Source organism: Electrona antarctica (assembly GCF_951216825.1).
Source record: "Electrona antarctica genome assembly, chromosome: 3".
In the NCBI taxonomy this organism is placed as follows: domain Eukaryota; kingdom Metazoa; phylum Chordata; class Actinopteri; order Myctophiformes; family Myctophidae; genus Electrona; species Electrona antarctica.
Genome location: NC_136808.1, coordinates 47,257,951 through 47,273,023, shown reverse-complemented (window position 1 = coordinate 47,273,023; position 15,073 = coordinate 47,257,951). Strand labels below are relative to the sequence as shown.

General features: G+C 42.3%; 1 protein-coding gene across 1 annotated transcript in view; it reads right to left on the bottom strand.

Moving 5' to 3' along the window:
- Window positions 1–5,397: 5,397 nt before the first annotated feature.
- The window catches only part of LOC306919825 (protein TANC1-like), a gene marked incomplete at its 5' end in the record, with an annotated part of 64,403 nt that continues 54,727 nt past the window's right edge, over window positions 5,398–15,073 (bottom strand). The window contains 5 exons of the mRNA XM_079496375.1: window positions 5,398–7,448; window positions 11,217–11,317; window positions 13,011–13,157; window positions 13,314–13,405; window positions 13,767–13,796. Of these exons, the coding sequence (XP_079352501.1) occupies window positions 6,134–7,448; window positions 11,217–11,317; window positions 13,011–13,157; window positions 13,314–13,405; window positions 13,767–13,796 (1,685 nt within the window). The 3' untranslated portion in view covers window positions 5,398–6,133. The remainder of the gene's footprint in view (window positions 7,449–11,216; window positions 11,318–13,010; window positions 13,158–13,313; window positions 13,406–13,766; window positions 13,797–15,073) is intronic.

Sequence of the window (15,073 nt, the reverse complement as noted above, 5' to 3'; positions counted from 1 at the left end):
ACCATGGGAATGACATGTACCATATTCCCCTCACCATGGGAATGACATGTACCATATTCTCCTCACCATGGGAATGACATGTACCATATTCCCCTCACCATGGGAATGACATGTACCATATTATCCTCACCATGGGAATGACATGTACCATATTCCCCTCACCATGGGAATGACATGTACCATATTATCCTCACCATGGGAATGACATGTACCATATTCCCCTCACCATGGGAATGACATGTACCATATTATCCTCACCATGGGAATGACATGTACCATATTCTCCTCACCATGGGAATGACATGTACCATATTATCCTCACCATGGGAATGACATGTACCATATTCCCTCACCATGGGAATGGCATGTACCATATTCCCCTCACCATGGGAATGACATGTACCATATTCCCCTCACCATGGGAATGACATGTACCATATTATCCTCACCATGGGAATGACATGTACCATATTCTCCTCACCATGGGAATGACATGTACCATATTATCCTCACCATGGGAATGACATGTACCATATTATCCTCACCATGGGAATGACATGTACCATATTATCCTCACCATGGGAATGACATGTACCATATTCTCCTCACCATGGGAATGACATGTACCATATTCCCTCACCATGGGAATGACATGTACCATATTCTCCTCACCATGGGAATGACATGTACCATATTCCCTCACCATGGGAATGACATGTACCATATTCCCTCACCATGGGCATGATGTACCATATTCCCCTCACCATGGGAATGCCATGTACCATATTCCCCTCACCATTGGAATGACATGTACCATATTCCCCTCACCATGGGAATGACATGTACCATATTCCCCTCACCATGGGAATGACATGTACCATATTCCCTCACCATGGGAATGGCATGTACCATATTATCCTCAACATGGGAATGACATGTACCATATTCCCCTCACCATGGGAATGACATGTACCATATTCCCTCACCATGGGAATGACATGTACCATATTCCCCTCACCATGGGAATGACATGTACCATATTCCCTCACCATGGGAATGGCATGTACCATATTATGCAACCTTATGCTGCAACCATACTGCTCTATAATGTAACTGTGCATCACAGTGGGATGCATGCTCTATAGTATAGAGCGTCACAGTCCCGCCCCCTTTCAGAACGACGAGTGGGCCAGGAAATAATTCCCCATTAATTTTCCCCATAGGCTTTTCAAAAGGTAAGTTTTTAAAGACGTTTACGCCGCGGACAAAGACAACTCGGCCTCGTGACAAATCATGACAATAAACACAATGTTTTGCGCAGATCAAATAATTAGAAAGAAGAGAAAAAGGGCAGGTTACAACACTTTTTGTTTTGTTTTTCTTCTAACTACGAGACCATGGGCTATGGTCCATGGTCTTGTTTTTTGTCTTTTTTTCAAATCCTCAAAATTGATGAAAAACGGCATGCCGTCCGGGCTCGGAGTGACCATGGGACGGCACTATAGCATGCTGTTTTTCATCATTTTTGAGGATTTGAAAAAAGAATCACTCCCAAGACCATGGACTATAGCCCATGGTCTCGTAGTGATTTTCTTCTTTTTTTCAAATACTCGTTTTTCTACATTTTTGACCATGGGCGATAGCCCATTGTCTCGGAGGGCATACTATAGCACGTCATTTTTGAGAAATTGAAAAGAAGACGAAAATAACTCCATAACTACAAAACATTAAATCAAATCAAATAAAAAGGTTCCAGCATGTGTCTCCACAGTAAGCTGAATTATAAAAAAGTGTGAATGGAGTTTCTAGGTGAAAGTGCTTTTTTGACAATATCTGCCATTGAGCCCCATTGTAAAATTCTCAAATTTGAAAGCACTATATTTCTAAAACTATGAAACATTTCAAAGATTCCTTTTCAGGCAAACATGTCCACCGTAAGATGAACCTAAGTAGGCTTGAATGGGGTTTCTAGGTGTAAGTATGTAGGACTAGTAGCATGCCAAAGTTTGTGCTATTGCCATTGAGAATGCATTGGGCTTTCAAGTTAAATAACTCAGAAACTACAAAACATTTCAAATAAAAAGGTTCCAGCATGTGTCTCCACAGTAAGCTGAATTATAAAAAAGTGTGAATGGAGTTTCTAGGTGAAAGTGCTTTTTTGACAATATCTGCCATTGAGCCCCATTGTAAAATTCTCAAATTTGAAAGCACTATATTTCTAAAACTATGAAACATTTCAAAGATTCCTTTTCAGGCAAACATGTCCACCGTAAGATGAACCTATAGGCTTGAATGGGGTTTCTAGGTGTAAGTATGTAGGACTAGTAGCATGCCAAAGTTTGTGCTATTGCCATTGAGAATGCATTGGGCTTTCAAGTTAAATAACTCAGAAACTACAAAACATTTCAAATTAAAAAGTTCCAGCATGTGTCTCCACAGTAAGCTGAATTATAAAAAGTGTGAATGGAGTTTCTAGGTGAAAGTGCTTTTTTGATGTGCCAATATCTGCCATTGAGCCCCATTGTAAAATTCTCAAATTTGAAAGCACTATATTTCAAAAACTATGAAACATTTCAAAGATTCCTTTTCAGGCAAACATGTCCACCGTAAGATGAACCTAAGTAGGCTTGAATGGGGTTTCTAGGTGTAAGTATGTAGGACTAGTAGCATGCCAAAGTTTGTGCTATTGCCATTGAGAATGCATTGGGCGTTAAAGTTAAATAACTCAGAAACTACAAAACATTTCAAATTAAAAAGTTCCAGCATGTGTCTCCACAGTAAGCTGAATTATAAAAAGTGTGAATGGAGTTTCTAGGTGAAAGTGCTTTTTTGACGTGCCAATATCTGCCATTGAGCCCCATTGTAAAATTCTCAAATTTGAAAGCACTATATTTCTAAAACTATAAAACATTTCAAAGATTCCTTTTCAGGCAAACATGTCCACCGTAAGATGAACCTAAGTAGGCTTGAATGGGGTTTCTAGGTGTAAGTATGTAGGACTAGTAGCATGCCAAAGTTTGTGCTATTGCCATTGAGAATGCATTGGGCGTTCAAGTTAAATAACTCAGAAACTACAAAACATTTCAAAGTAAAAAGTTCCAGCATGTGTCTCCACAGTAAGCTGAATTATAAAAAGTGTGAATGGAGTTTCTAGGTGAAAGTGCTTTTTTGACGTGCCAATATCTGCCATTGAGCCCCATTGTAAAATTCTCAAATTTGAAAGCACTATATTTCTAAAACTATGAAACATTTCAAAGATTCCTTTTCAGGCAAACATGTCCACCGTAAGATGAACCTAAGTAGGCTTGAATGGGGTTTCTAGGTGTAAGTATGTAGGACTAGTAGCATGCCAAAGTTTGTGCTATTGCCATTGAGAATGCATTGGGCGTTAAAGTTAAATAACTCAGAAACTACAAAACATTTCAAATTAAAAAGTTCCAGCATGTGTCTCCACAGTAAGCTGAATTATAAAAAGTGTGAATGGAGTTTCTAGGTGAAAGTGCTTTTTTGACGTGCCAATATCTGCCATTGAGCCCCATTGTAAAATTCTCAAATTTGAAAGCACTATATTTCTAAAACTATGAAACATTTCAAAGATTCCTTTTCAGGCAAACATGTCCACCGTAAGATGAACCTAAGTAGGCTTGAATGGGGTTTCTAGGTGTAAGTATGTAGGACTAGTAGCATGCCAAAAATTCCTTTTCAGGCAAATTCCTTTTCAGGCAAACATGTCCACCGTAAGATGAACCTAAGTAGGCTTGAATGGGGTTTCTAGGTGTAAGTATGTAGGACTAGTAGCATGCCAAAGTTTGTGCTATTGCCATTGAGAATGCATTGGGCGTTTAAGTTAAATAACTCAGAAACTACAAAACATTTCAAAGTAAAAAGTTCCAGCATGTGTCTCCACAGTAAGCTGAATTATAAAAAGTGTGAATGGAGTTTCTAGGTGAAAGTGCTTTTTTAACGTGCCAATATCTGCCATTGAGCCCCATTGTAAAATTCTCAAATTTGAAAGCACTATATTTCTAAAACTATGAAACATTTCAAAGATTCCTTTTCAGGCAAACATGTCCACCGTAAGATGAACCTAAGTAGGCTTGAATGGGGTTTCTAGGTGTAAGTATGTAGGACTAGTAGCATGCCAAAATGTGTGGTATTGCCATTGAGAATGCATTGGGCGTTTAAGTTAAATAACTCAGAAACTACAAAACATTTCAAAGTAAAAAGTTCCAGCATGTGTGCCCACAGTAAGCTGAATTATAAAAAGTGTGAATGGAGTTTCTAGGTGAAAGTGACTTTTTGACGTACCATAGAGCTGCCATTGAGCCCCATTATAAATGTCTCATATTTGAAAGCACTATATTTCTAAAACTATGAAACATTTCAAAGATTCCTTTTCAGGCAAACATGTCCACCGTCAGATGAACCTAAATAGGTTTGAATGGGGTTTCTAGGTGTAAGTATGTAGGACTAGTAGCATGCCAAAGTTTGTGCTATTGCCATTGAGAATGCATTGGGCGTTTAAGTTAAATAACTCAGAAACTACAAAACATTTCAAAGTAAAAAGTCCCAGCATGTGTGCCCACAGTAAGCTGAATTATAAAAAATGTGAATGGAGTTTCTAGGACAAAGTGATTTTTTTCACTTCAAGTTCCTTTTCTTTATCAACCTGCCTGACTGAGTGAGATTTCCGTGCGCTTTTATCTTCTCCTTTCTTCAAAGTAAAGTTTCAGAGTAAAGACCAGAGTGGGATTTGAACCCACAACATCTGGATCATGTGGTCAGTTACTTAACACATTGAGCTACCAGGCTGTCTGTGTTATGTCATCGTTTCTCTTCTGTATTATGTGATTAACATCCATGATAACACTTAAAAGCACTAAAAGACACATTTGATTAAAATGCTCTGTACATGATCCCAATGCCCCATTTAAAAGTGACACCAAGAAGAACATCTTAAAACTTGAAATCATGGAAAGATCAGTGGCCCCCCTTGTTAAGACAACATCCATGTGAGCCAGAGGTTGTGACTTCAAATCCAGCTGAGTTCCTCCTACTTTCACTCTGCTCCATGTTTTGGAGAATAAGACATCCAGAAGAACACTGGAAAGAGAAGGAAAGCTGAGGAGATTCTCAGAGAGCATGGTGGCACTCTGTGATAAGCTGCTGTCTATGTGAGCCACGGGACGTGGGTTCAAGCTCAACCCATGGTCTCGGATGGCATACTATAGCATGCCGTTTTTCATCATTTTTGAGGATTTGAAAAAAATGTAATAAAATCACTGCTTTTTTCAAATGTTGTGTTTATGTCTAGAGAGAAAAAAGGAAGAGGAATTAGTCTTTGTAAATGTTTTAATTATACCACATGGCAATGTGGTAACATTGTAATCTAATTTATATTATGACTCTGAAGATTACATAAGACAAATATTTACATGTACTATTAAGATCATGGATCCTACCATGTTTAAGCTTAACTGTTCCATTTGTAAACACTCACTTTGAAATCCAATAAACATTTCATATCAACATGTTGTCTGCTATGCAAAAATAAATACAATACCATATAGATTAGAGCAATGAATTCTATAAATATTTTACAACAGAGATCCAGTAATGTCTCTGCAGTGCCTCGTTATCAAATGTACCAAGAAAACTCTTCAGCATAATTCCTTTTAAGGCTGTAACACTGACCAGATTAACACTTAACAGATAAATATAGTCTGTATATACTGTATAAATATAATTGAGTCACTTGACAATATAAATGCTTATATCATGTAACTGAAGCAGTGTGAATTTGTGCACAACTCTTTAAATCTTTGAGTTTTATATTTTCTAGAATAAATTAAAGATTAAATGACTACCGATCTTTTTTTACCTCCTGTTAAAAGTAATCCGTGTTGAATATGCCCGATATCTTACTAAAACAGTTGCAGACATTAAGCAAGCAAAAGCACAGCAGGCAGAATTGAATCTACACCGCTACTAATTTAGTTTGTTAATGCTGTGTAACAACATAACTACATAAGGAGTCACGTCTCCCTTGCAGCAGTTGATGGCACACAAACTGTTGTTCTTCAACAGATTCAATAGAATAACACCCTGTATCTGTGCATTGATAAAGCTATATTCAGACATTGGATTCTATGAAGGAACGCTTGGGTTTAATGGGAGCCATGTGAAGAGCTGGGTTGTCTCTCGTAAGGCTGGCCTGCCTGTTCCTTGCATCAGGAAAGCGATGGTGGGTCGACGCCATGGCCCTGGCCTCTCGTTGTTGGATACGTTCTCCAAACTCAATGTCATGTTGTTGACTGTTGGCCTCTCTTCCAGTGATGTGCTCATGAAACGAGGCCCGCTTGAACTCATTGTTCACTTGAAATTCCATGGCTGACATATTTAAATTGTCCATCCCTCCCCCGCCAGGAGAATGTCCCTGCCTGCCTTGCCCAGAAGTTTGAGCCTGGACTCTGACAGACTTGTCCATGACCCCCATGAAGGGCCGGGGTTTTATCTCGGGTTTGGCCTTGACGCTACCACCACTCCTGGTGACGCGCGGGGCGTCTGAGCCTTGTTGGATCCCGCCATCCGACAAAGTCCCACTGGAGGCCTGGCTGGAGCTGGACCCCCTTGAGCCTGCCGTGCCCACCGAGCCTCCCCCGCTCTCTCGCTTAGCCTCTGTGCTAGACCCTAGAGAAAGAGGCAGGCTCTCCAGGACTGCAGAGTGGGCAGAGAGTCTGTCGGAGGCCCTGGAGAAGCTGGCGGATCGGCCCTGATAGGGCTGGCCGTGGCCAGGGGGAGAGGAGCTGATGGGGGAGATGGGGTGGTAGTGGTGGGTAGGGCTGTGTCCAGCGTGGCCCTTTTTGGGTACTGGAATGGGGCTGATGTCAATACCCAGTGCGGGGGTGGGCTTCAGTGAGGTGGAGATGTGTCTGCCTGGCAGAGGGCTAGAGGGGCCACAGAGAGAGAGAGGCCTGCCGCCTACTCTGCCCCCTGTATGTAGGGAGTGGCAGTGATGCTGGGTCCTGCTGCCCTGGTTCTGGGTCGGTCTGTCTATAGACTCCACTAGAGGTAAGGGCCGTCCTTCATCTGCTAAACCGAAAGCCAAATCTCCAGGGAGAGTCCTGTTAGATGAATACGGATTCAGAGGCCAATATTCTGAGTTCCTCCCACATTGTATGGGACATTCTTCTCCTTCCTGTTCTTCCTTCTCAACGTCAACGTGATCAACAGGACTTTGTCTTTCTGGGCTGCCCTGAGAGTAAAGGTCTGCCTCGCTGTCGGTGAGCTGGTGGTGGTGGGAGTGTGAATCCTGGCTCTTGCCAGAAGTCTTGCGCTGTTGTAGTTGGCATTCCTCCTGGACACGCGCCAGAAGGCGCTGGATCTCTCTGTTTGATGGGCAAAGTCGTGCTGCCTCGTGGAGGTCTGCCAGGGCTGAAACAAATTGCCTGCAGAGGACAAACGAACATTAAAGGGCTTAAGAGGACAACATGTATGGCTATGATGGAGAGAAGCATTATGTGACTTCTTGTGAAATTCCTGTTCTTCCTAATCCTATAGGCAGACTATAGTATGGTGTATTTATTTGACCAACATGCTGGAGCATGACATATTTCTGACTACATTGTAGAGTTAGAGTCGTATGTCATAGTAGTATTATGGAATACAAAACAACTCGCCCCTTTACCAACTCGCCCCGGGCGTACAGCCGGCGGAACATCGCGGCCTGGTAAATTATGCTTAAACGGTTAAACCTAACCTTATTCCTAACCTTAAACTCAGTAAAACTATGCCTAAACCTAACCCTATTCCTAAACTTAACCTCAGTAAAACTATGCCTATACCCTAAACTTATTTCTAAACTTATTCTCAGCAAAACAAAATAAAGAATACAAGAACCGCCGCACCGAGCTGTCGGCGTGAGGTCGGCGGAAAAAAAGCTGGGGCGAGATGGAATTGGGGCGACCGTACCTGTTACCGTATTATGATATTTCTCATTGTGACATTTTTGTGTCATTTTTTTGTGTTTTATGTCATCAGAAATAGGTCATATTATACTGTACATTTTCTGAAATACTACATACTTTTATAGTAAAACCGTTTGAAAACATAAGGCCTCCGGCTACGGGCTGTCAGCCGGCGGAAGTATAAAAATCACACCCTTGTGACCCACAGGAACGCACCCAGGGGGCCGGGCCGGTTCCGGCGTGTCACCCCGCGTCCGAAACGGTTGAGAAATGACAGAGTTACCGTGTGGCAGTCCCTCTACTGTACCCTCTAATGTACTGTACTGTACTGTCACTGTACTATACTGGCACACCCGAAAGCATCATATATAGTTAATACGTGCGTGTGTGTTTGTCTGTGTGTTATGTTGCGCACAGGGGGTGAAAAACAACCATGCTGTTTTCGTGCTCATACCCAAGCACCCACCCACCCTGCCAGCCACCCAGCCACCCACACACATAGCTCCGTAAGGAAGTGCAGGTTGCACCACTTAAAAATGGAAATGCTAAATTTCCAGATGATAACCCTTGGGTCAATACAATAAAACATTTAATTAGCCTGATTATCAGACTGAAGCGAGCAGAGAAGCAGTGGAGTGGTCTGGGGCCAGGCAGCATATCACCCCACTTCTTAAATCCTTACAAAGGCTCCCTGTTTGTCAAAGAATTGATTTCAAACTACTACAGTTAAAAGATCTGACCCGTCTGAACCGAGTGGTACTGTACTGTACAAGCCCTCCCTGGCCTCTCTGTGTGTGTGTGTGTGTGTGTGTGTGTGTGTGTGTGTGTGTGTGTGTGTGTGTGTGTGTGTGTGTGTGTGTGTGTGTGTGTGTGTGTGTGTGTGTGTGTGTGTGTTAGGCTGCGCAACAGTGACACTTGGTGGTCAACGAATGCTATTTCCGTACTCAGACGGACAGATCCAGCCAGGCAGTGACACACTACACACATTGCTGTCTATAGGAGTAGCTAGCACCACTCAAAAACAGTATTAAACTTGAAATGGTTTAGGGCCAAAATACATTTCTGATCTTGGGGGTCATCTGGGAAAGGTCTGCTTTCTGTCCCTCAAACCAAAAATAAACATGGGGAAGCAGCATTTAGTTTAACATATCTGGAACAAACTCCCAGAAAACTGCAGGTCTGCTGCCACTCTTATTTCTTTCAAAACACAAATAAAGACCTTGCTTTCTGTTTGTCGCTGCCTTTGATTGAGTTACTTTTCTTGTTCTTTCTCTTCTGCACTGTAATTATATTTGTTATTTTTACTTCCTTTGTAGTATGCTTCCTAATTTTATAATTGTGTTTCCTTTGCTTGATGTTTTGCTTGATGCTTTGTTGTTGAAATGTTGAAAATGTGCTTATGCCTTGCCTTGCCTTGCCTTGCCTTGCCTTGCCTTGCCTTGCCTTGCCTTGCCTTGCCTTGCCTTGCCTTGCCTTGCCTTGCCTTGCCTTGCCTTGCCTTGCCTTGCCCTGCCCTGCCCTGCCCTGCCCTGCCCTGCCCTGCCCTGCCCTGCCCTGCCCTGCCCTGCCCTGCCCTGCCCTGGCCTGGTGGAGACCTGGGCCCTATCGTATCCCGTGCCTTACCCGCAAGCATTAAACACTTTCCGTGAATTACGCATTTAGGAGCTCCCACTATGCATGAACGTTATCTTGCGGCCACACAATCCACTATACATTTTGCCGACTCCTATATTTGCGGGTGGAGGTGTGTCTGTAGGCGTGTTGATGCGCTTTAACTATATTTGCTATCTTATGCACACAGGTTTAGGACAACGGAAAGCGTCTCTTCAAACCACCCGTAATGCAAATCCGCTTGATAAAAGAATGCGCTCCTGATTTGGAGCTGCGACGAAGAACATTCACAGCTCAGAGGTCTCGTTCTGTCTTAATTTAATAATTCTCCACAAATCTCTGTGATTGTAATTTCCCTAAAATCAGCAGTGTCAATTTCTTGTGTCCATTGTGTTTAATTGACTAGTCCAAGAAATTATTTGATGAGTGCCATGACGCATTGTGCCCGATTCACTCTGCTCGTTCAGTTTCATCACCCCATTGCGAAGCAAATATTTAATGGATTACATTATCAGTAACACGCAGCTGATACTTGTGTCAACCAAAATACCAAATGTAGTTTTATTGAAAGGCAATTAAAGGCTAGATGGTAAGACGGGTGTAATTTCCATTAATGTTATTTCGCCTAAGTTCAGTGCAAATCTGTTTAATTAATCTGATTTCCCAAACTTTCCCTTTTGCTTGATACCGTTTCGTAAAGAGACAATACAATCACGATCTATATGAAAAATAGATTGTGTAAAGTAGATTACACAGAATTGTTTTAAATGCTTAATATTAAAGCGAGTTATGGCTAAATTAAATGAGGAGTGTTCTTGGCTGTTCTTAAGTGTTCCATATGGTTCTGTACGGCGGTGGAAAAAAAATAAAAATAAACGGCAATAAACAACAAAATTTTCAAATATCAGATATTACATTAAACTGGACTGTTAGTGTGTGATTATTAGCCTACTTCCCAAAGAGTATCAGTATCATGGTCAGTATGTCAGTACCATGGTCAGCACCAATGCACCATGGTCAGTATCATGGCCAGTTTCATGTCAGTAACATGTCAGTGTCATGGTCAGTACATGGTCGTATCATGGTCGTATTATGTCAGTATCATGTCAGTATCATGGTCAGTATCATGGTCAGTATCATGTCAGTTTCATGGTCAGTATCATGTCAGTATTATGTCAGCATCATGGTCAGTATTATGGTCAGTATTATGGTCAGTATTATGTCAGTATCATGTCAGTATCATGGCCAGTATCATGGCCAGTATCATGTCAGTATCATGGTCAGTATCATGGTCAGTATCATGTCAGTATCATTGTCAGTATCATGTCAGTATTTATGTCAGTATCATGGTCAGTATTATGGTCAGTATTATGTCAGTAACATCATGTCAGTATCATGTCAGTATCATGGTCAGTATTATGTCAGTATTATGTCAGTATCATGTCAGTATTATGTCAGTATCATGTCAGTATCATGGTCAGTATCATGTCAGTATTATGTCAGTATCATGTCAGTATCATGGTAGTAGCATGACAGTATCATGGTCAGTATCATGGTCAGTATTATGTTAGTAATATATTGCTTTCAATGCCGGTGAGAAACACTATGGTGGAGTTGAATCAATGCAGCCATAATTACCTGCTACTCCTCTTGGCACGGGCTCTGGCATAATAAGCCTCATAAGACTTGGGCTTGAGCTCCAGAGCCTTTGTTGCAAAGTCCTCAGCTATGCCAAAGTCCTGTAATTGGAAAGAGAAATATATTTTTTAATTATCTTATGTTGTCTGGTTTTGCACTCAACTTAGGTCGGTGTGCAATAGCTAAACTGTGTGAGGTGAAGGTGTCTGCACTGCTGCATTTTCCGGATATTTTGCTGCGTATTTCCGGACTAGTTAGATTTAAAACAAAATAGCTGATGTACAAGCTCACAAGGTGTCATGATGACATGCATTGTGAACTTGTACAGGTAGATCAGCTATTTAAGCATTTTGTGCGTGACATTAAAGGTATATTCAGTGATTTCGCTTCATTCAAATATCACTTATTTTTTCTTTTAATTTGGATAATCCTCCCTACTATAGAGTGTGCTGACCATATAAGGAGTTCCTCCCTGTCCCCAGTGAGCCCCTGGGGTAAAAAAACCCTAGTTTCAGTTTTGGTGGCGGGTGGCAAAGCCTTCATCCAATCAGGATGAGAGGGGCCTTCCTCCAATCATGTGTTGGGGCGGGCCTTGGTGCACATGCTGTTGCACTTCCCCCCACTGTAGAGCGTGTGCATGTGCACATTTTGTTACCGGGGCGGACTGGGTGGTTTTCCAAATCACTCAAATCACTGAATGCTCCTTTAAGTGGTTAACAGAATAAAAGTATGGTTGGCTGATTTGTATTTTGATTATTTCATGGGGTAGAAACACAAAAAATCATTTCAGTGTTTCTGTTAATTGGATTTCTGTGTGCGTCAGTGTCAGTGCCTCAGTCTGTGTGCGTCAGTGTCAGTGCCTCAGTCTGTGTGCGTCAGTGTCAGTGCCTCAGTCTGTGTGCGTCAGTGTCAGTGCCTCAGTCTGTGTGCGTCAGTGTCAGTGCCTCAGTCTCAACACTGCATCTGTCAACTGAAGCCTGCAGTATAAAACCAAATACAAGATGCACAAATAGACTTTATTTTATGTGCCTAGCAACAGAAAAACAAAGCCGGGCCGAGCTCCGCTTGTTTCCATCGCTCTCGCCATCACTCTCAGGTGAATACATCATTAGGAGAACGCATTGTGATTCTGTCCTTGAATGCGAGGTCAAAGCTCGTAGCCTTGAACAGGAGTTTGTGAACATTGCTGCTGAATGTTTAATGACAGGGTATCATGTGTTCTCTCTCCTGGCCTTATCGCCTATACCTTCTCATGATGTGTGGCTTTAGTCAGCCCTACTGCTGTAAATAAACCCCTGAAGGACATGGAGGAGCAGAGGAGGTGGGGGGCAGTGAACGGCAGAGCGAGAGAGAGACAGAGAGAGAGAGAGAGAGAGAGAGAGAGAGAGAGAGAGAGAGAGAGAGAGAGAGAGAAATAAACACACTGGACAGACACGACTCTATTGAGAGTGACCTTATCACATCACATCATCTGCTCCATTATTCATTGGAAACAATGATCCTCAGAATAGTGTTTTCTTTTTTACACAAACCTGGCTCTGGGCCATACACATAGATCTAGCGATAATGTAATCTCACACAGCAGTTTATTATCCCATTAGTGAGCTACAAATCCTGCCCTTAGGTCATACACATACTATGTGTTTGTTGATGTTCATTTGTAGTTTTCTGTACTGATGGAAGGATATGTCAATACATGTTATTATAGGATGAATCACACCCCCACCTGCCCCTTCCAGTCCCCCCTCGATCCCTAACGCTCAACAAGACCAGCACGTGTGTCGCAATCCTTACATTGGATTTCCTGCGGCAGCGGGAAATGTTGAGATAGAGGGAGACGCGCAGTTCCTTCAGACCTTTGAGCTCTTCTCCCAGGCCCTCACGGGGTAATTTCCTCAAGGCAAACTGGTAGCGCTGGCCTGCCTCCTTCATACGGCCCTTCTGAGGAACACATGGGGGCAGAGGAAGGAGGGGATGGATGGAGGTGACCAGGGAGGGGGGGGTTGCATATTCATTACTTGATTAAAAAAAAAAGAGGTGTTGTTCAAAGTGAAACATGGCCATGCACATCTGTTTCAGCCTCTGGGGCTGACCTACCTTGTACAGCATGTTACCCTCTTCCATCAGCTTCTGTAGCAGGATGAGCAGGACATCTGGTTTGGAGGAGGCCATAGCCCATGTAGCATGACCTGAGAGAGAGACGGACGAAGGCTTAGGTTTTATGACTATAGTTTAAAAAGCAGTGGTTCTTTGCTGGTGCTCGACAAAAGGTAGATACATACAGAGAAGGAGGACACGACGTTTCGGCCGCGATGAAGGCCGTTCACGGCCTGAGTTAAATGGTGTTTTAACAAAATAAACACTGTTGGAGCAAAAGACTGTGTGCGGACTACTCCTTCTCTGTTAGGTTATATGACTCTCACATTTCCCTAAATTATGTCTATCTATTCGTCTGTCTGTCTGTCTGTCTGTCTGTCTGTCTGTCTGTCTGTCTGTCTGTCTGTCTGTCTGTCTGTCTGTCTGTCTCACACATTTTCTCTCTCTATGTACCTGACCGATCATGCAGCGCTGTTCTGTAGCCTTCGAGGAACGCGTAAGAGCACTACACTATATGCTTCCCTACAAAGCCAAAGTGCAATTACAGGAAATGTTTTTGGCCGATAATGCGTTTCAACTGGTCAGCCAAATGAGATATCGGCAAAGAAGTGATATAATTACACTAATTGTGAAAATGTTCTTGAGGTAATTGTTTTTTCCTTTTGACCTTTTGTCCTTTGGGATACACAAATAAGTCGGTGTGTCCAAAAATGTAGTTACTTTGGCTTTGTAGGGCAGAATATTCATCAAATATTTTTAAGCACTGTTTTTCCATACGTGTTAAAATCTATACCGACTTGGTATTTCCCACTTCTGTTCTGGTCCCACCAAACCCATACCCATCCATCCGTCCAATTAGGGATCCAGCTGCACGTATAGGGGAGTGTCACTGTCTGTTAAATACCGACACGGGAGGAAGACACTTCATTGTGTATTATTGTTATTGTATGTATTGCATTTCAAACTCTAAGTTTAAAAAGTTCTATAGGAAGGAATGGGAGTCGGACCCCGAGCTAAATATATTGCATCGCCCCTGTTCCTGTCCCCTCTGTGTAAATGTTATAACACCATAATCAGAGGACAAGGAAGCACCAGTCCCGTTGTGTGCCCAGATATTTTACAGTAGGCTACGGTGCGGATCAATGCACAATCAAAGACAATCCGAAATGTGGTGAGCTTTGGATTTCAACCTACATTGCGTGCCTTAATCCATCAGTGCCGTGGAAGATCTGTCCGATATTCTACACAGGATGAATTGTGAGCTTTCGAAATACACAGGACAATCAAACAGGGCACTAAATTCACTATAATAAACGATCAGCATTTGATTTATTTTCTGTTGGTGTGAATATAAAAATCACACCCGTGTGAAGTGAGGGGCGCTCTTATCATTATACATCATCATACATCATCTCATGAGCAACTGAATTCGTGTGATTGGTTTAGCCGATTTTCTCATCTACATAAAGTTTCCCTTCATTGTCAACGGCATTTAATGTTCGTGTTGCCACAAATTTACGTTATTATGTGACGGACATATGACCTAATTTCTCATCTTTCATTGTCAATGGCAAATATGAGACGCGTGTGGACAAAAGCTGAATATAGGAGGGGCTAGCACCCCTCAAACATCACACCCGTGTGAAGTGAGGGGCGCTCTTATATCATACATCATCATGACGTAACATTTGCTCGTCCACATATGACGTAAATTCTCGATTCATTGTCAATGGGAATTTAACCGTTTCCGTCCGTAGGAC